The sequence below is a fragment of the Copadichromis virginalis genome, linkage group LG5 (genome assembly GCF_057382275.1).
Source record: "Copadichromis virginalis isolate Kocher_CV1m ecotype Utaka linkage group LG5, C_Virginalis_male_GT1.1, whole genome shotgun sequence".
NCBI classification, from domain to species: domain Eukaryota; kingdom Metazoa; phylum Chordata; class Actinopteri; order Cichliformes; family Cichlidae; genus Copadichromis; species Copadichromis virginalis.
In genome coordinates, this window is record NC_140622.1 from 20986804 (window position 1) to 21007819 (window position 21016).

Consider the following 21016-nt stretch of genomic DNA (forward strand, 5'->3'; position numbering starts at 1 on the left):
GAGTTAAGTTAAAACTCATATATGCAAATCAATATTTATTTTTCATTTTTGTCATTCCATTTTTGGGGTTTTTTTAACTGCTAACTCTAAATTGCCCATCGGTGTGAATGTGGATGTGAATGGTCTGTCTCTATATGTTGGCCCTGCGACAGACTGGTGACCTGTCCAGGGTGTACCCTGCCCCTCTCACCCTATGATAGCTGGGATAGGCTCCGGCCCCCTCGCGACCCTGACAAGGATAAGCGGAAGAGAATGGATGGATGGATTTTCAAAAAACTTTGAATATTTTGGCAATTATTTCAAAGTTTAGGCTTTAAGAGTTTAAAGGCATTTTTTTTTTAACTACAACCTGTTCATGGTTTTAGTGTCTTAAATCAGTTCACAAAAAATATTGTTACTTTGCGCAGGTAACGCCTTTTGTTTCCAGAACCTACACTGGTGTCAACTTTTTCTTATTTGCTAAATAGCACAGAGCCAGTTAAACAGTGTGTACATAGATGGAAATAGAGTACAACTACACCTGCACCTTATTACACAGCATTGTGTAGTTACCATTAGAGTGAAGTTCATAACAGATGCTGTTTGTCCTGTCATCTAAAACAAAGTCATTCAGCGTTGCAAAGAAAAATTACATATAGCTTTTTTCCCCTTGTTTTTATTTTGCTTAAATAACGTCATTTATTCCTGTGTATTTTCTCTAAGTTTGAAATGAACTGTGCCTTTTTAGCATTGTATTATAGCGAGAGAGAGACACAATGTTTGCCAATATGTTTACCGTTTACGATCCTCTATTTTTGGTCCTTTTGTGTTTCTATGAAAAGAGCTTGTAAAGGATTGCAGTTTGAAATTTAACACCAGAAAAACAAAATCAGAACAAAAAACAAAACAAACAAAAAAACTAACTTAATGTGAAATATTTAGCAATTTCTTTCAGGTAATAAGTGAAACTGCAAGCATCTTGCAAATGATGAATAATGATTGCAACCTGCAAACAACAGCCTCCCTCAAACAACCTGCAAGTTACTGAAACATACTGAGCTTCACCAAATTGGTAACCTTCCTAAGCAGCAAGATGTTATTCCACTGTACGATGAGTTTGGCAGTTTAGTATCAATACTGTAGCAGCGTTCCACAAGAACTGCACTCAATACTGTGGTATGGTGGAATCGTTAAACTGAGATGTGTTAAAGTCAGGTAAACAAGCAAAAGAAAAAACAGACCTATGAGGCATTGCGGTCTCCCTTTTTAGCAGGGAAAGTTTGGTTAGGTTAAAAAAACAAAACAACAATAAATAAACAAAAATAAAACCACTGACATTTGACATCATAGTGATCTACAAAAGCCTACCATCCTGTGGCGGAGGACAAGTGGGCCACAATCATCGCGCTCTCTTAAAGGGAGGAGAACCTGCACAAAAGATAAACTGTTAGCCTGCTTGCATTATATACTGGACTTAAACTAGTGTGTCTGTGTCTTGCTTCTATTTGTACCATCAGCCTCCCCAAGACAGGTCTCTTCACACTCCTCCAGGTGAAGGAAACGGTTGTCATTTCCTTCACAGCCGCTGTAGATGAAGGGCCTGCAGGCTTGAGCCTGTCTGTTAAAATACCAGCGCATAGTGTACTTTCCACAGCTTCCCTCATCCATGGGCAGCAAGCACGGGTCTGCTGGAGCTGCAGAACACATGCATACATGTAAAACTTGTGCATATATATAGACACAAAGAAAACAAGACCAAGGCAGCCCAGGCAAACAGGATCAGTGGGAATAAGAAGCAGCAGGAAACAAGATCATGAGATTGTCAAGCCAATCTATTTATTTCAACACTTCTTGTTTCCAAAGCAACATATTAACACTTCTTTGTTTTTGCCTTATTTTGTTGGATGCATGCTTGTCTTAAATAATACTGTATGACACCCTTAAAAAAAACTAAAAACAGACAACAGCAGAGCAGCCAATGCACCCAGAGACATACACAGAGAGACAGACACCAGATGGCCAGTAGTAAGGATGAATAGATCCCCAAACAGGATGACGAATGAGCTGGTTTACCTTCCCCTTTGACTCTCCTCTTGGACCTGACTGTTCTGGACTTGACTGCTTTCAGATGTGTAACTTTGACTGCTTCCTGACCATCAGCTGTTGCCTGATCGTCAGCACTTGCTGATTTGTTAGGTTCAACTCTGACTGTTTTCTCAGATTTCTTTCTGTCAACCTCACCTGTCGACGCACACACAGACACACCAAAGAAACACAGCAAACAGCACAGACAAGGTCAACAGAAAATTTCTAAACACAATGGTAACAATGATAATGGGGGACAAAGACTGAACAATCCATGTTGTCAACATGACAGGTCACAGGCTCTGGATGGTGTGGGCTTGTAGTAGGCTGTGTGATAAATACTCAAGGGCAATAGAGTCTCATTATGATGAAATAAAAACAAATTGAAAAGCAGGCACATAAGATAAGCTGCTTCACCAGCACAAACTCAATTATGGCTTCAAAGCATAAATTTGGCATGCCTTTTTGGGTTTAACACGTGAAACAGAAAATTGTGTAGCACATATAATACATTTGGCAAAAGTCAGGGTCATAGTTACTGACTAAAAGTGACTTTTTCCATAAGTATAATGACAGCCACTATAGTCAAATGAAGATTATTAAATCCCCCTGCGGTCATTTTTATTTGGTGGCGTGGAAGCATAAGGTGCGGAGCACAGCATCAGGGGTTCCTTAAAGGGGATTTATACTTTTGTGCTAATCTCCTGCACTGTAGATATGTCGTAGACCAAAACTTTCTGAATGCCAACTCTATAACCTGATCTGTACCTCACAGTAACTACTGTGACAAAATGGCACTGTCAATGCAGCTACACAATGATGTCAGCTACTCCCCTCATAGCAAAATTGGTATGGCCTGGATCAGTCCCACACAATGTGCTTACACATGGCCCACATACCGCAAAGAATGACGGCCCTTTGGTGGCCCAGATCTGGTTTGCCAGATGTGGCCCACACATGGGCCAGCACAAGGCCAGTTGCAGACACACTGGTGGTCCTGTGCTGGCCCATGTGTGGGCTACCTCTGGCAAACCTGATCTGGGCCACCAAAGGGCCGTCAGTCTTTGCAGTATGTGGGCCATGTGTAATTTGTGTGCAGCCACGGGCCAGTTGCAGACACACTGCTGGCCCTGTGCTGGCCCAGAACAGTTTCAGCTCTGGCCCCAGATGTCAGCCTAATGTGTACCTTAATCAAGCCATGTAATAACAACATGTGCAACCTGCAAATCAATGCAAAAGTAACATGACAAAACCCTGTTCAAACAGTAAATGGACTGATTCTTATATAGCGCTTTTCTAGTCTCCCGGATTACTCAAAGTGCTCTATAGAACATGCCACATTCTCCCAATCCCACACTTTCTCTAAACCGAGTGCTTCCTAACTACACACTTGGAAAAACAGAAGACCAAAATTACAGCGACTATGCCCAGCGATTTGTGATCTCCTTGCTTTTGAAATGGTTGCTTCAAAGATGGGGACTAAGTCTGTGCGTCAAGACAGTAAAATGATAAAAAGACGGAGTTACACTTGTTTTCTATGTTATAACTTCACTGTTCTGACGGACCAAAAACAGCACAAGTGAGAGTAGCCCACAAACCAGCTGTGCCACATACTTTGAACACTGCTTTCATCAACAGTGGATGCTCTCTGCCAGCAGACCCGTTATCCATGAACTGCCAGCAGACCGCGATAATGCTACCACTGCTGAACTATGATTGCAGCTTTAGTCTAACTAATCTTTACTAGTTTGAGTCAAATTGACAATTACATTAAATGTTTGTCTGATATTACGGTGATTAACTGTGATAAACTGGAAACAGTTGCGAACATGTTGCAATCTGATGTAAATGTCTTGCAGTATACATCCTAAAAGGTATTTATTAAGACGTATTCTGGATCTCTATACCAGTTATGATGGTGCAGAATCAAATCACAGCTTAAATTAATGTGCACAGTTTTCTCAGTCTCATGGTTTCTCTTCAGACACAAGTGATGAATTCAAACAGAACACAAACAGTTTAACATGCAAGAAGTAACCAGTTACCACTATTTAATCTGCTGCGCCATTTAACTTTAAGATAATGTCAATGTCAATGTTCAGTGTTCAATGTTCCATGGTCAATTAAATTAAGACAACAAATTTAAAGACACCCTTAGTAGCAAGGGTTTCTAACTACGGGACATGACACACAGGTGCCCCAGTGCATAACTGCAATCCTCCAAGTTGAAATAAAAAGCAGAAGATCTCACTTTTGGAGGCAACTCTTCCAACAGTTTCAAAATTGCCACCCACACACTGGCAGTATGTCTGCTTTCAAGAATTAGACAGTGAGTATTTGCAAACCTTCACCTATCTGTCTGTGAGAGGTTGCAGTAAGTCTGAGTTAGGCCGCTATTGTTTGACAAAACTTTTGAAAACACGTCACCTCCAGTGAGGTGACCTGTGCAATTCTCCTGCAATCTAAACTGGTTGCCACAATTACTTGCAATCGGTCACCAACAACAAAAGAATTCAGTGAAATCATTTGGCAACCACTGACTTTTCCTAGTCACAGAGAGACTGCCATCCTGTTTTTACTATGGTGTAATGGAGGCTTAAAAAACAGACTATGACACTGATTAATTCAGACATAGCATGAGTTGGTGAGATGGGTTTCCAATTGGTTTGCAGGAGCAACTTTAGGCAGAATAGATGCAGTTTAATCACTGTGCTCTCTATGAGGTTTGCCAAGTGAATGCATAGAAAGCTATCAGCTGACACACCATCACTCCATTATATAATGTGGTTATATTCAGTCATGATGGCCAAAAATGTTAATTTATTGCTGAAGCTGAGAAGTTGAAGGATACTGTTCTCTCTTCACCCATGTCTGCGATACTAAAGCATGTTACTTCAGGAAAACACTGGAAATAGTGTAAAACAGAAATTACCATCACTCTGGTTGGCCGAGGGAGACGTGAAGTAGAGCATCTCCTCCAAGGGGTCGTCATAGGATTCGACGGAGTAGACATGCTCGTAGTCTGGGTCATTGGTATTTACCACCATGTGCAGTTCACGGCCTGAAAGAAGAGCAGCATCAGGCAGGATCATCAGAGACATCAATGACAACCTCTAATTTTTTGGACTGAACGAGGCCTGAAAATAACTGACCTCAGTAAAACAAGGCCCATACTCTACCAGTGTATTTTTCTTTATGTAATCAGACGTATATATTATTTTGTCGGTAGAACAGAAATGGAGTTCTCTGTTTTCTTGATGAGAAAACCACCCAAATGCTCAGAGTTCTCCAAATAAAGGACGACCAGTTAAATGTGCTTGTTAGGACAGATACATGGACAGACTGGAAGGAAACACTCACCCTCCTCACCCTTCAGCGCCAATTGTTGCTCTGGTGTAGGCAGAGCCCTGACTGGCGGGTACCGAATGTTCGGACCTGAACCTGGGAGAGCCAGATAGGACAGGGACACCGAGACAGGCACAGGCAGAATTCAGAAAGCAGGAGGGACAGGGAAAATGTTACACAAGGGAGAAAAGGGGGGTTGAAAAAGCAAAATGGTGAAAAAAAAGAGAGGACAGAACATTCTGGTAGTAAAACATAAGCCAACAACAACCCCAAAGTACCAAAAAAATCATTCCACCATTCCAACACAGACACCAGCTTAAAGGATTCATTGAGTTTTTGCAAGACTTTGTCACTGTAGGAAAAGCTCACAAAAACGGGTTTTAATCCTTTAAGGACTCAAGTCAGTGCTATAAAGACTTGTGTCACTCCAGTCAAAAGTGACTGTAAACTAAAACTATTACAGAGTTGTTCAATATTAAACATGCAGCTATTTCTTAGATAATAATACATCAGCTAAACATGAGGTAAATTTTGTGTTGGCCTCAAACTTGCATACTGTATTTATTAACAGCCTGCCTCACCAACACTTATCTCATGCGGGTGCTGCTTCATAATACTGATGTGGTCTTGCATTGATTAACAGCTTGAGCAACAAACACATTAGTGCAAACTCTGGGAAAGTTTATCAGTGGAGGTTCACATCAGCTTTCATTTGATTCATTTACTTTAGCATATTCCATGTTATTTACTTTTACAGAAATATAATAAATCAGGTATTAAAAATCCCCAAACAGGACAAAAATGAAAGATTTTTTCAAGATTTATCTGAAGAAGCTGAACAAACTTTCAGTAAAATTATTTCGTGAAAACCACTGATATTATTTATACCATCATCTGTTAAAAAAAAAACTTCAGTAAACACCTTGTTGCTCACGGTGGCTTAAGGTGCAGACTTCTAGTATTTTTTTTCCGAGGGACTGAAAAAAATAGTGCACTGATTTCTGCAATGACCAAATTCCAGCAATTTTTATACATTATCTTATTTTGTATCCTATTATCAGAGACTCAAGATCTCCAATTACACTTGGAGAACAAAATTCAAATGTTAAAAAGAGTTTCATGACCAGGTCTGAACCATTTCTTCATTATTTCTTCCTATTTTTATGCAGGAAAAGGTCTGGAAATGATTGCAAGTGTGGCATTTACATTAGGCAGCAGTGGCCACAATGCACCAAATAGCTCCCAATGCAAATAAAAAAGGGCATGCTTGCAAAAACAAAGAAAATCAATCATCCAGCCACTGTTAGGAGTCTCAGAATAAATAGCTTGGTGCATACTGACAAAAAGAACATACTAGTGGGCTAGACTATTTAAAAGCCAAGCATAGCCACACAAGATAATAGTGATTGATAAGTGCAGGGTCTCATTTATGTTGAAGAAAAACATCGCCACAACATTTAGTTAATTGAAGAATATTCTCCAAGAAATGGGGATATTGTTATCACCGTAAACAGAAGTCTTCACAGGACAAAATATAGATTCACCAGAAGTTGCAAACCATTTATAAAACTCAACAATAGAAAGGCAAGGTGATGCATGAGCACGAATAGGGTCCAAGGACACTGAGTCATTGTTTATTGATGACATGACAGAAGGGAGAGGCAGCTGGGTGAATTTGGAAGTAGATGTAAAGAGTCAAAAAGAAAGTTTTCAGTCCTCTGATAAGGTAAATGCATCATTACTGGATAAGTAGCAGCAAGGTGCTGATAATCAAATGCACTGTTGTAACTGATCATCAGTAAGTGTGACCACATCTATGAAGGCGTACATTTTGACGTCTGGAGCTTTCAGATGTGTTTTAACACAATGCCACCATCTTCCTATAAGCAAATTCACCCCAGGGTCAAGCATGGCAGCTAAGCTGAACCTGAACAAACCACATACGTAAAAACAGAAAAAAATCGCCGATGTTGGCCATAATACACATTGTCACGTTTGTAGAAAATCAAACACAGCATATCACCAAAAACACCTCATGTCAAGAACGGTGGTGGAGCGCTGATGATTTAGGCTTGTTTTGTGGCCACAGCACCTGGACACGTTACGGTCACTGAGTCAACCACAAGTATTCTAGAACCAAATGTGAGACCATCTGTCCGACAGCTAAAACTTGAGTGTAAGTGAGTCAAATGGTGGGACATTGATCTCAAGCACAGCATAACACCGACAACAGGATAGCAGGAAAAGAAAAGAAGATTTTGCAATGGCCCAGTCAACCTGATTGAAATGCTGTGGTGGGACCTTAACAGCACTGTGCATAAACAGATGCCACAAGCCGCAATGAAGTGAAGCAACACTGTAAAGAAGAGTGAACTGAAAGTCCTTCACAACCAGGCTGCAGACTAGTAAAGTCATACAGAAAACGATTAGTGCTGTTAAAGGTAGTTCTGCAAGTTAGTGAATCATGGCGTGTACTTTCCTGTTCACATTACTGCACATGGAAACATTCACCCATATGCACCAAAGCTGACAGGACGGATTCTCACAGAACAGATGTGCAATGACTCAAAACATACTTTGAACAAAATCCAGGAGTTTTTGAAATTAAACATTGAATATTCTGCAGTGGCTGAGTCAGCAATTGATGTCAACCCAATTTCAGTACTAACTACTTAGCACTAAGTCTGCACTCTAAGCCAGCGGTCCCCACCCCCGGGCCTCGGACCGGTACTGGTCCGTGAGTCATTTGGTACCGGGCCGCGAGAGTTGAGGCTCGGGTGTGAAATGTATGGTTTTCAGGGTTTTTAGCTTTATTTTGTTATCGTTTTTATCATTAACTCGGTTTCCCTGGGTCTTTTCACGTGTGTTAAGAACAAATCTTTTATTTTGTTGTATTTATCTGCGACACCTCAAAGGCCGGTCCGTGAAAATATTGTCGGACATAAACCGGTCCGTGGCGCAAAACAGGTTGGGGACCGCAGCTCGACTAGAACATGTTTTATTTTTTTTAGGTGCCAGTAACCAAAAATGTGGACCTACTATCTGCTGCACCTGAGAACACACCATTTATACTGTATATTTGAGTATGTGTATGCTTCCTTGCTAATGTTGCCAGCATATTTTGTTTTTTATCCTTATTTTAGCTAATGTTGTTCACTCACTGCATTGTAGGGAAGTGAAAGAAAGGAAAAGAGGTAATGCACATGGAAACAAGATATAGTCTAAACCTTCATGCAGCCCACTTATTCAGAACGAATGCAGTTGAGGTGCTAAACAAGACAAAATGTACTTTTTGTCTTTAGCAGATACCATGTCACCATCTATCTATAGTGACATATGTGTTACACTATATTACTGTGACTCATGCTAAATCATAGTCCTTCTGTCAGCTTTTTTTTCTGTTGCAGTTGAATGGCTCACTCACCTCCGCACGCTGAGCATCAGACAGATGGACAGGAAGGAAGCACAAAGAGAGGGGAATAATAAAGGTCAGTTTAAACAGTCAAGTATGGTCACTACGGTTTCCAACCGCTCTGATGGAATTATATTTCCTCAAAGTTTAGCCATGGCTGTGACTCATGTGCTGTGATTAACATCTGAAGTTCGACTTGAGGACAACGCTGATATAAATTAGCAAAGGGAGTGCATGTAAGACTCACCACAGTGCTGACTCATCTCTGAGCGAACATACTCTCTGATCTCTTCCTCCTGAACCCAAAATAAGAAAGAAACAGGGCAAAACACACTTAGCAAAGACAACCCCGGTATCCACTCCAAGTAAAACTGTGTGTGTGCGTGCATGTGTATCGTTTGATGTCTTCGGATTACGCCCCTGCGGTAAGGATCAAGCACTGACCGTCATGCCTGCCTCTCCTCTGTCTCCCTTGGCTCCATCTGGGCCCATGTCTCCCTGCAACATGGACAGGTATTAGGACTTATACGACCCACAGAGAGGCTTGCAGCGCATTAATTCATTAAAGTGAGACCAGGTGCTACACATGAAAGAACTTCACAGTCAAAGCGGAAGGTTAAATCAACAATAGTGACTTAAGCTCTTAATACACAGAACTAGTATTTCTTGGGAACCTCTAATAATTAGTGATAACTAATATATGCCAATTCTACAAAACTGTTTGTTCAGCAGTGTTTACTTTATGCTGCTTGCAAAGTAATATAGTTAATCACATTTAGAAAAGTAAAAAAGAAAAGAAGAAGCTGAAGAGGTTTATATGATTAAAATGGCTCATTTTAGCCTGTTTCAATGTGTTTGCTAGGCATGCATAATTCAACTTTTGTGCATATAAATGAGATGTTATTGTCATGAACTTGAAATGATGGGATGCTTTCATAAAGTGTTTTAGCTGCATAAAAGCTAAAATTTGCTAGGTGGTTGCCAGGCATTATAATGTATCATGTTTAATTCAACTTTTGTGGATAACAATTACACGTTACTGTCAGGAAACACAAATGTGATGCTTATAATAAGGTGTTATAAGGTGGATTTTGTTGGTGACCAATTCCTAGAAAGAGTGAGTTCAAATCCAAACATACTGAACTCTTGAAGAATGATTTGAATGAGGAATGACAACATTTATTGCAGCATTCTTCTGTAGGGAACATCAAAAATGGAGGCCAACAGCACAATCAAGAAACAGACAGAGACATGTTTGACAACTGACCGCCTCTCCTCGCTCTCCCGGGATTCCTGGGATACCACGCGGACCAACTGCGGCAGGGCCAATTGGACCTCTCTCCCCCTGACGCACACGCAAAACAACATTAATATAAAGTACATCCACAGTGGAAAGCATTCACCTAACTACCTTGTCCATTGCCCACATGATAAACAAACGGCATCTGCTTGTCTAGTTTTTATCAGTAAAAGCTGTCATTACCTCAGCCAAGAAGGGTACGTTTTTGGTAGCATTTGCATGCCTCTTTGAGTGTCCTCAATCTGACTATAAATGTGACAGCTTGGATTCTAATAAAACTTTGCAGGTATGTGGAGGTCATGTTAACAATCCATTACAATTTGGCTTACATCTACCAAGGTCTTCAAGGTCAGCTTAAGGATTTATTGTATGATTTATTTATTCTATGATTCTTAGTGTGTGGTGTGTAAGGTCAACATATAGAAACTACCATGTAAAGATCTAAAATGTCAAGTCACATTTGAGCTTTGACCTCTGCTTCAATGCCAATAGTTTGCTCTACAGACCTATTTATAACTATGTTTCTTACTACCACTGTTTCTACTGACAACATTCAGGGATTTAGGACACGATGGTAAATGGACTGATTCTTATATAGCGCTTTTCTACTCTCCCAGAGTACTCAAAACGCCACATTTACCCAGTCACACCCATTCTCACAAGCACTACCTCTATACTGAGTGCTTTCTAACTACACTCACACACATTCATACTCCGATGGATGCATTGGAAAGCAACTTGGGGTTAGTATCTTGCCCAAGGATACTTGGCATGCAGACTGGAGGAGCCTGGGATCGAGGTGTAGTAGGTGACCTGCTCTACCTCCTGAGCTACAGCCACCCTCACCCACGAGATTCCTAAATACTTTGCACCTCTGACATGTTCAAGGTCAAATAAGGTCAAACATTTATAAAATGTATTTTTTCTTTTTATTAATGACCTAATCCTACATAATGACAGCTAGAAACTGAGCTGCCTTGGTGGAGGTTTGATGTCTCTGAGTGGTTCTTGCTGATATTCTATCTCTACTGTGTCTCCGGACAAGAAGCAAGACGAACATTAGTGTGTTGATATACAGGAAAATAACACGACAGGCCTAGACAAGAGTGTCTCAGTTTGAAAAAAAAAAAGCCTCTATCAGAAACATTTGGTTTTGCTCCATTGTCAACAGCTTCTTTTTTTTTTCCTTGATAATAAAGCAGACAAACCAGTCAAGTACAGGGCTCATCAAGCTGTCAATCATCATGAAGCAATACACAGAAACAAAAAAATGTGTCAAGTAAAGAAGAAAAAGTAAGAAAAAAACTAAGCACAATGAAAGAGACAGACAAAAAGAAAGTGTTCTCTATATATAAAGCTTGCATCATATTTTTATGACAAAACTGTCATCATCTTTCATCTTTGTTGGCACCACATTACTCGAGACGCTTGGGTGCAGCTATTTTTTGCAAACAGTGACATAAGTGATACGTTCGTCTATTCTTTCTTCTGTTATACACATTTTTGTTTCTACTGAAAATTCTGCACAGTCACACTTAATGACGTAAAAATGAACTGTGATATAAATAATTAAAAAAAAAAAAAAACATACTAATATCACAGTCCTACATCCTCGTTCATAAAACATGTGGCCAAAGTGTGGAAATAGAAATCATGAAGCCAAAGAAAGAATAGTCACCTTTTGTCCCTGGAGCCCCTCGGGGCCCTTAGCACCAGCTGGCCCTTGTGGGCCGGTCAAGCCGGGGCCTCCATCCGCCCCTCTGGGACCTGGAGGACCAGGTACACCAGGTAAACCCTACGTCAAACACAGAGACTGTTATTTTTATGTTTCTGTTGTTGTGAGGATGAACAGTGGCGCAGAATCTGTAGATTAGGTACATCACATGGCTAAAGGGAGTACTCTAATTTTAGATTTGTATGTTTAATGTGAGAAACTCACCCTTTCACCTTTCTCTCCCTGAGCTCCTTTGGGTCCTGCAATCCCATCAAAACCACGGTCACCCTACATCCACAAAGAAAAATGACTACACTGTGCATTTGCACTGGAATATGGATATGAATATGGAACTTGAGTATGTGAAGAGCACAAACCTTGGGACCAACTAGTCCCTCTTTTCCAGGGATCCCCGGGGCCCCAGAAGGTCCGATGTCCCCCTACAAAACAAATGATGATGACCACTCTTAACAAAGGACACAAAGACATCCACACACCACACAATGACTTATTTCTTCAAATATTAGGCATACCTGTTCACCCTTTCTCCCTGGTAGGCCTGATCTTCCATTGGCACCAGAATTTCCCTGAAAATCGCACACAGCCATTATGCTCCACACCATAAATACAAAGTGCAACCTAACCTAAAGAAATGTAACATGTAACCACGTCACAGCAGCAGAGTAACCACCAAGCAGCTTTAAGTACCATCAGCTTTTAACTAATATTAACATGATGTATTTGGTTAACTCATTATTTAAAAAACAAAAAGAAAACACAAAGCTTCAGAATTATTAAGTATAACTAAACAACTCCTCCGTTCATCTTTACATCTTTATTTCTCTTCTTTCTACCATTTCCCGTTTCTCTGCCTCACAAACTCACCTTTTCTCCCTTGGGTCCATCGCCTCCACAAATTCCCTTGGGTCCTCGGTCACCCTGGAAACACAAAGGTTTTTCACTGACAGACATAAAGATCTTTTGTGAGCCACAAAGTGCAAAAACCAGCAAGGCAGAAAGCCCATCCACTCACACCGTTCATTTACCGAGCACTCACTGTGCACACGAACAAGCACTTTGTGCAGCATATTTCCTACAAAAACAGATATGATGCAGACCTTTGTGCTTTTTCTTTTTTCTCCTTGCAACGGGTATTCAGATAAAAATGTAAAAGTATGTAAAAGCAAATGTGACCAAACAACTGCAGCGCATTCTGAGAACTGCAGTTAATGTCTCAGACTCCCGTAAATCCGCATGTATGCCTCTGATTTCGATTTGATTTCTACAGATGCATATGGAGAACTCGGGTGATCTCCATTTCTAAATGTCTCCTGTTGTTAATGTTGACATCCAGCTTACCGTTTTCACCATCAGCAAAATAGTCTTTTGAAACCACAAGTCACAAATGAGGGGGGACGTCACGGAGAAACCAACATTCACACTTCACGATCATGAGCTTGTGACTTAGGTCAGTTAAGTATACTCTGTATATTCATGTTTAATGTATGGGTTTGGGCACTTGTTGCTGTACCTATCCTGACTTCCTCGGTGCATACTGACAATTTGGAGCAAAAAATATCAAATTTGGATTCCTTACTCCATAAGACCTCTCATCACTGATTTTCAGTGCAGTTCTTGTGTAATCTGGCATACCTCAGTCTGTTTCCCCTCCTTAAGAATGGCTTCTAGACAGCCATCCTTCCACATGAGACCATGTCTGAAGAGGCTTCAGTGAACAGCAGATGGATCGGCTGAAGGGCCATATGCATCTCTCAGACTGTTTGTCAGGTCTTTAAAATTAAATGAATTGCATTTAATTCAATTTAACTTAAAATTTTAAATTGGTTCTTTGATAAATTGTCTGTGATGTGTAGACAGCTTTGGCGCTGGTGCTCTTTTTAGGCTTGAATGATTTATAGGTCAGTGTTAAGTAGCTCAACAAACAAACAAACAAACAAAACAAAAAAACATGCCTTTGAATTGGTAAGGTACAAGGACTGGACAGAAAATTAGTGAAAAAGCCCCCAATGCCCCCCAAAAACTTTTAAAAGCCCCTTTAAAAGCCTAAAGAATTATTGCTCCATACCACTTTAAAATAGGGCAAGAAAAGCTGGATCCTGGGAAACAGAATATAAAGAAATTAAAAGCACCTCAAATCGATTCGTTTCCTTGAGTGAATGTGTTTGATTTGCATCTTTTGTAGGTATTTCACCTGCTGTCTTCATGCTTCTCTTGAAGCCATTTTAATAAAGGTTATAATAAAAGAAAAGCATAGCATGCCTTCACACCCCTGTGTCATCTCCCACTTTGATCTTTGTTTCAAATTGAATTTAAATCCATGAAGTAAGTAAAATAGAAATGGGAATTGAGTCCACCAGGTTGAGTAAAACATCAATTTTCTGCTATCAATCATCATAATAGAAGTTGAAAGTATCTATATGTGTGACACAATTTGCACTAATCCTCTGCAATTGCATCAATTTTATGCTGTTATTCAGTTATGCCTGTCATCACCCATCCCTGAAAAACACTGAAGGGATAAAAACACAAAGAATGAATGAGCACCAGCTCAACCACACACACACACACACACACACACACACACACACACACACACACACACACACACACACACACACACACACACACACACACACACACACACACACACACACACACAGAAAATACCTTAACTCCTCTTATTCCCATGTTGCCAGTCTCTCCCTGTTCACCCTTACGCCCTGGCAGTCCATCTTTTCCCAGTAATCCCTAAAAGTCACAAAAAAACCACAAATCACCTCTGCTTTTTTTAACTGATGACAAATCTACACACAGGTAATAAAGAAGCTGCAGTGTGATGGAAGCTAAACACCGACCGATTCACCAGGTACTCCAGGTTGGCCTGCTTCTCCCTGCAGAGACAAAACAGTAATTACAGCAGTGAAATTACTACACAATCATCATCCATGAGCGGCGTTGCTTGCCTTCTGCCCACCAGGTCCTCTGGCACCTGGGAAACCGGTAGATCCTCGTTCTCCAGGTTCTCCTCTCAAACCCTAATGTTAAGTAGACACATGCACATAAATATAGATATTGATCTTCTTACAGATCAATACAGTAGCATTTTTATTTTGATTTTTTTCTGTGGTAATATCATAATATTTAAATCATTTTAAGGTTGGAATTGATTCCTGTTAAATCCCAAATCAATGTCTAAGCCTGCATGGCCAACACATACACTTCATCAATGATTTTGCATTATGGATCAGTTCTTTAGAGTAAACACAATAAAAATGCACTAAAATTTCTTTAATGCTGAAACATTGTTAACAAAAAAATAGTTAATACAAAAATCTGGCATTATCAACCAAAAATGCCAAATATTTGCTGAATGTAGCCAAACAGGCCTAAAAAATATAATTAAGTAGACAACATATAGGCAGACATACTCAACACTGCTGTAACCCCAAATGGCCACTTAAGACTGCTTCTAAAAGCAAGTCAATCACAATCAAACTGTCCAATTAATTAAAAATAAGGAAAAAAAGATTAGATCGATTAAAACTACTCCTCCATCATGGTAAAATATGTTCATTACAAGGTTTGGCCAGATAGTGCCAGTGGGGTTAACACGTTACCTTTACCTTAGATATTTTTTTGTGCATTTTTAGGCAAATATTTGACAAACATTATGGATTACAGTGCAGATATTTTTACACAACACCCAAGACGAGTCACTGCTGTGAAGTTTTAATGCCCCCTTATTCACGAGGGTTCGCCACAGCAGGATGCGCCACATGTTTGATTTGGCAGATTGTTTTTCTTTTAACAACGGATGCCCTTCCTGACACAATCCCAAACGGATTTCTTTCTCCTCCCTGAGAAACAAAGGTCGCGAAAGTGTAAACCACTACTCTAATGTCTCTGTAAAGCACTTTGAATCACCTTGTTGTTGAATTGTGCTATACAAATAAACTTGCCTTGCCTTGCCTTACTCTAGTTGTAGTTGTATTTGTATGTTATCAATCTCAGGTATCTCTGTGTGTGACATTGATGCAGCTTTCTAAATATATTTCTAGTGCTGGCTGATAACTCTAAATATTGCCACAAATAAGGCACAAGATGATGTTCACACAACTTCTGCCAAGCAAGTCCATATCTATTATTTACAGTCTATAGTTTCAGTTTCTGAAATGCAGCAGTTCCTTTCATCTAGTCGCTGTAAATTATTTATCTTAACTGACAACAACCTTAATTGATGGGCTGCTTTTCTGACATTATTCAAACCAAACAGTTAATTAATTCATCTTACCACTTCTCCTGGTGGACCTTCTTGACCTTTTACCCCCTTTTCTCCTTGTATACCTTTGGGTCCTCTGTCACCCTAAAAGCAACAACAGTAAAATTCAGAACAAGGTTTTTTTTAAAAATATTACGCTATCACAACTAAAGTCAATATTTAGCCACAGTAAATGGTGTCATGCATTTGTTGTTCACTGACTGTTTCTCCTTTGTTGCCCTTTTCTCCAGGAGGTCCTCCCACCAGCACAGTGTCCCCCTGTAAGTGATACTACATCTGTAAGAATCTGCTATAAGCCCCAAGCCAAACACACAACGCTTTATCCTTTTGTCTCTTCTTTCACTATGCATCCTGTAATATCACAGGTCATTACCATTGTATGTATTTATACATTCCTCCTGCTCTCAAGGAGCCAAATCTGTTGTAAGAGTTCTTTTTAGTAACAGCCACATCTGAGACATGACTTATTTAGTCCTTTATCCATTCACTGTCTCTGCCGCCTTTACAAATATACACAAATAGACAATCAACAGAGTGAGAGAGTGAGCAGTGGTACTGCTTATTAGATATTAAAATGTACACACCTTCTCTCCTTTGTCACCTTGCGGCCCGCTGTCTCCCTGAAAAGGCATTGCATTCAAGCGTGTCAATTTAATTCACTACTTTACATGAGCAGAAAGCTCAGGGGAAGTAGCTAGGATGATGACAGAAAAAAAAAAAAAAAAAAAAAAAAAGAGGACCAGTGGTATTTACCTTCTCTCCCCGAGCCCCACGATTCCCTGGAGGACCCTAATGAACACAAAAGACACACAAACACATTACAAACAGCTTTATAATGAAAAATGACTGTGGATGCTTCTGCCCCATCAAATTGCATTAATGATGTAATGTCACAACTCTGTAGGGTGCACGGTTTAAATAAACAGTGAGCATCGGTAGAATAGATTCCTGCTGATCGCGCTTTCTAACTGCAATGCACTGAAAAGCCAAAGACCGACTGACTGAATAATTTACAGTCCAGGAAATGCACTGTGTCCTTGTGAAGGGCAGCTTTTCTATAATAACAATAAGACTTTGCTTGTGTTCTTTGCTTCACAGCTCAAAACAGATCGTCCTTTGGTTTAAAAAGAAAATTGAGATCTTTGGTGGACAGGCTCCGTTTGCTCCTGAATAAAGGAAAAACTGGATATTTACAGATGATCCTCTCTCCCCATCCAATCCGGCTCGACCCTCCTCGCCCTAGGACACGACAGACACAAGATGAGCAGAAATACACAATTCTTAATTTCATATATTTTAGGAGAGAAGTTAACAAATCAGTAACGCAGCCACTGTGTCTTACTCTGGGCCCTGGATCTCCTCTTTCACCTCTCGCACCGGGGACACCAACACCAGTTTCCCCCTGGCAACAGAAAATATATGAATTCAAAAAAAAAATCTATACACATTTAAGCTGCTGGAAAATAAAATACTGCATGTGAGAGAATCACCTTGTCTCCTTTGACCCCGTTAGTACCAGGAGATCCCTAGAAAACATATTATTGATCATATAAATCCATATTCAATTTCTTCTTGTCTGTTATGACATCTTTCTCCATCTAAATCAGATCTATTCTTGATTTTGAGATCAATTTAACCCAACAAAAAGGTGATCCAGCTAAAAACAGGTAAAGTACAATTAACAGTCAAGCCTAAACTGGAAGCTCTCAGGAGAAGGTACTTTGTAAATAAAAAAAACAGGAACTTACTGCCAATCCAGGAGGTCCAGGAGGACCAGGGGGACCAACATTTCCTGCACGGCCAGCAAAGCCTTGGAGACCCTGAGAGTGAAAACACAGACAAAGATGTAAAGGTTAAATTAATAATAATAATAATAATAATTCTCTTAGTGGATGAACCAACCCTCTCTCCCGGGGGTCCAGGAGGTCCTGGTTGTCCATTTTCTCCTCTCACACCAGGTGGCCCACTGTCTCCTGTTTTCCCTGCAGGACCTGGAGGACCAGCTGGACCAGGCATCCCTGGATCCCCCTAAAACGCAGTGACATTTTCACCCTCAAGTGAGGTGCGCCTGATACAGCCTGCAATCTGATTGGAAAGATAAAAATATAGATCATCTTTTGCTGCAATGTGTGCTATTACTCACCTTTAAACCTGGAGGCCCAATCCGACCAGGAGGACCTGCAAGTCCTATCCCTTTCTCTCCCTGCAACACACATTTTATCATAGCAGTCACTGTCAGATTGGTTAGACTGCAGGAAAATCGATAAACCAAATGACGAAAGCTCACCTTATCGCCTTTTGGCCCGGGAGATCCCTGTGCCCCCTTAATTAAGTTAAGAAAAAAGAAGAATTATTTATTGTGTTATTTACTTTTTTATATTTGTATCAACAGGAAATTAGTCAAAGTAAAAGAGAAAAATATTAATGAATGAATTGCTGTTTCATAAATTTATTGTGCAGATTTAGAAATATTTCATAAATGTTCCAGTTTCAGGTTGTGAGAACCGTTAATGTGTTTTTTTGAAAACCTCAAAACCAACAAATCATTAAAATCTTGCACATCACAGTCGTCTGGGCAAAGACAGTAAAAACAGGAATAGCAATTTCAATGTCCTTGTGACTAGAAAAAAGCAGTGTTTGCCCCTGATTGCTTTGACATTTTATTTGCATTCAGATGAAAGATTCAGGTGATAGATTGAAAGAAGTTGCAGCAACCAGCTTGTTGCTCTTTGGTTCAGAACCGTTGGCTGACCCCATTCAATTGCAAGGTGCTGCACAGGTCGTGTGGTGGGAAGCAAACTTTCTCCAAATAAATAACATCCAAATGAGACTGACTTCAATCACTCTCAGACACGCTGGAATAGGAATGCAAATAACTGCTGTCCGAGATATCCAGATATGTGAAATCTGAAAGTCAGTTTACAAAAATTTGTAACACGTCTCTTTGCAATATGAGATACAACTCATCTAGTTTCCAGCTGGTTGCATTCTGGTTATATTTCTATATAAAAGCAAGGTTGAAAAGCCTTATGTCATTTTTTTATAGTTAAATTGCCATAGTGGAACAACTACGTCACTATTTTCTGTTTCAGCTCTATGAGGTTCTGTTTAGTAATTACTGCCATGTTCTGTGTAATGTGAATTCCTGTGTATGTAGGCAGCAACAGATAGCAACAGATTTGAGATTTCCACCAATTTATCTTAGTTAATCACTGTATTTTCACAAACAGATGGTGTGTAATTGCTAATTTGACCCCATTCAATCACAAACTGGTAGAAGACCGACTCCATCTTGTTGCTCTTTCGTTGCCGTCTGGATACACCAAAGTCACTTTAAAGACAGCAGCTGACTCTGCGTGGTCACAGACCTGGGCTTCAACTTGGAAGGAACAATTTCAAAGCTAACAACAATGCAAACGCATTTACACAAAGTGCAACAATTGTCTCCAGCCTGGGTTTTCTCTAGTGTGACTGTAGCATTAGATACACTGTCTATAGACCAGTGTTTCCCCAATGTGTGGGCTCTAGTGAGCCATAAAGGTGTAGCATAAGAGGTCATTTAGTTGTCTTTTACAATGTTGTAATTTCTTAATAAGTGCTGGCCGTGTACGCTGTTGTTGGGTTTTCTCCTCTTATTACATACACATATGCATATAATATACATTTTATTGTTTTGCTCTAATATTTATCAAGGCATAGAAGACATTTTAAAAATATAAAACTGTTCAAAATTTGATGAATTTTCCCAAAAAAATAAAAACAGTGACTTTAATACCATCGACTATAATGGATCACTGGATTTATGTGAAATTACACAAAATTACACACTACTATTGGCATCAGCATTGCAAATCTTCCATAAAAGCATAAACACTATGACTAAGAGTTCATTAAAAAATCTAATATGACTTTTTGAAATCCAGTTGGGCAGTGGAAGTTGATTACTCACATCTTCTCCAGGTTCTCCTGATTCACCAGCTTGTCCCTTGTATGACAACAGACAGCACATTGTGTACCTTCATATTTGTATATGTAAGTGCATCATTATTTTGTCCCATTATCGTACTCACTCTTTCTCCTTTGATGCCAGCAACACCTTTGTCTCCCTTGTTACCCTAAATGACAGCAGTTGTACATTCAGATATACAATTTTAATGAAAAAGCACTTAACATTTCCAGTCGGTCCCTCTCACTCACTGAGGGGGAGCTTGCAGTTTGGTCAGACTCACCTTTTCACCAATTGGACCTCTCTCTCCAGCTGTGCCTGGCAGCGTTAAACCAGGAGGACCCTGCATCAATCAGAACCAGGAAAGTGCTGTAAGCTGCATTCGTAAATGCTGCTCTATTGCGTCACTTCATGCTGCAGCTACTTCCACATTAATGGCAATAGGAGTGACTCACCCTCTCTCCTTTGGGTCCAGGAGGTCCAGCCACAGCCTGTGTACAGAGTACAGAAGAAGGAGGAAAATAACAGTAATTACCTGCACAGCACGATGTGGGTTGTTGTTCATTAAAAGATGCCAACGTGTACCTAAAAGCTTTGGTATTAAGTATCATATTAGCTTAATCATCTTTGCTTCTAGCTCTCGAAGATTAAGAGCCTGAATGTCTTCAGGACGGACAGCCAACAAATGCACACTCACTGTTTAAGAATAGCACAGCAGACTGTGAAAACATTTGAAAATCTATTCAGCTTCACTGCCAAAAGCCTGCAGATGCAAGTCCAGTGTGTCTTATCACTTGTACACAACAATATTTTAAAGGTAATTTAAGAAAGACTGGATTGTAAGGGACTGATTCAAAAAATGCTTAAATCCAGAAGTTACTTCGTGATAAAATTCTGTTTTTATTTGTGGTGTTCAAACATGTTTCACCACAATG

At 40.0% G+C, this 21016-nt stretch overlaps 1 protein-coding gene across 1 annotated transcript in view; it reads right to left on the reverse strand.

The window, feature by feature from the left end:
• Positions 1–21016, reverse strand: part of col7a1 (collagen, type VII, alpha 1) — a 57377-nt gene that overhangs the window by 668 nt on the left and 35693 nt on the right. The window contains exons 88-119 of the mRNA XM_085457945.1: positions 20537–20572; positions 20365–20424; positions 20206–20250; positions 20085–20120; positions 18423–18458; positions 18279–18338; positions 18038–18163; positions 17884–17955; positions 17626–17661; positions 17478–17537; positions 17330–17374; positions 16889–16924; positions 16720–16755; positions 16337–16393; positions 16148–16219; positions 14820–14891; positions 14712–14747; positions 14524–14604; positions 12721–12774; positions 12369–12422; positions 12213–12275; positions 12061–12123; positions 11800–11916; positions 10089–10166; positions 9266–9319; positions 9069–9117; positions 8834–8842; positions 5425–5505; positions 4997–5125; positions 2053–2220; positions 1491–1673; positions 1–1407 (exon numbers count right to left, since the gene is read on the reverse strand). The exon at positions 1–1407 is cut by the window's left edge and continues 668 nt beyond it. Coding sequence (XP_085314071.1) covers positions 1379–1407; positions 1491–1673; positions 2053–2220; positions 4997–5125; positions 5425–5505; positions 8834–8842; positions 9069–9117; positions 9266–9319; positions 10089–10166; positions 11800–11916; positions 12061–12123; positions 12213–12275; positions 12369–12422; positions 12721–12774; positions 14524–14604; positions 14712–14747; positions 14820–14891; positions 16148–16219; positions 16337–16393; positions 16720–16755; positions 16889–16924; positions 17330–17374; positions 17478–17537; positions 17626–17661; positions 17884–17955; positions 18038–18163; positions 18279–18338; positions 18423–18458; positions 20085–20120; positions 20206–20250; positions 20365–20424; positions 20537–20572 — 2133 coding nt within the window. The 3' untranslated portion in view covers positions 1–1378. The remainder of the gene's footprint in view (positions 1408–1490; positions 1674–2052; positions 2221–4996; positions 5126–5424; positions 5506–8833; positions 8843–9068; positions 9118–9265; positions 9320–10088; positions 10167–11799; positions 11917–12060; positions 12124–12212; positions 12276–12368; positions 12423–12720; positions 12775–14523; positions 14605–14711; positions 14748–14819; positions 14892–16147; positions 16220–16336; positions 16394–16719; positions 16756–16888; positions 16925–17329; positions 17375–17477; positions 17538–17625; positions 17662–17883; positions 17956–18037; positions 18164–18278; positions 18339–18422; positions 18459–20084; positions 20121–20205; positions 20251–20364; positions 20425–20536; positions 20573–21016) is intronic.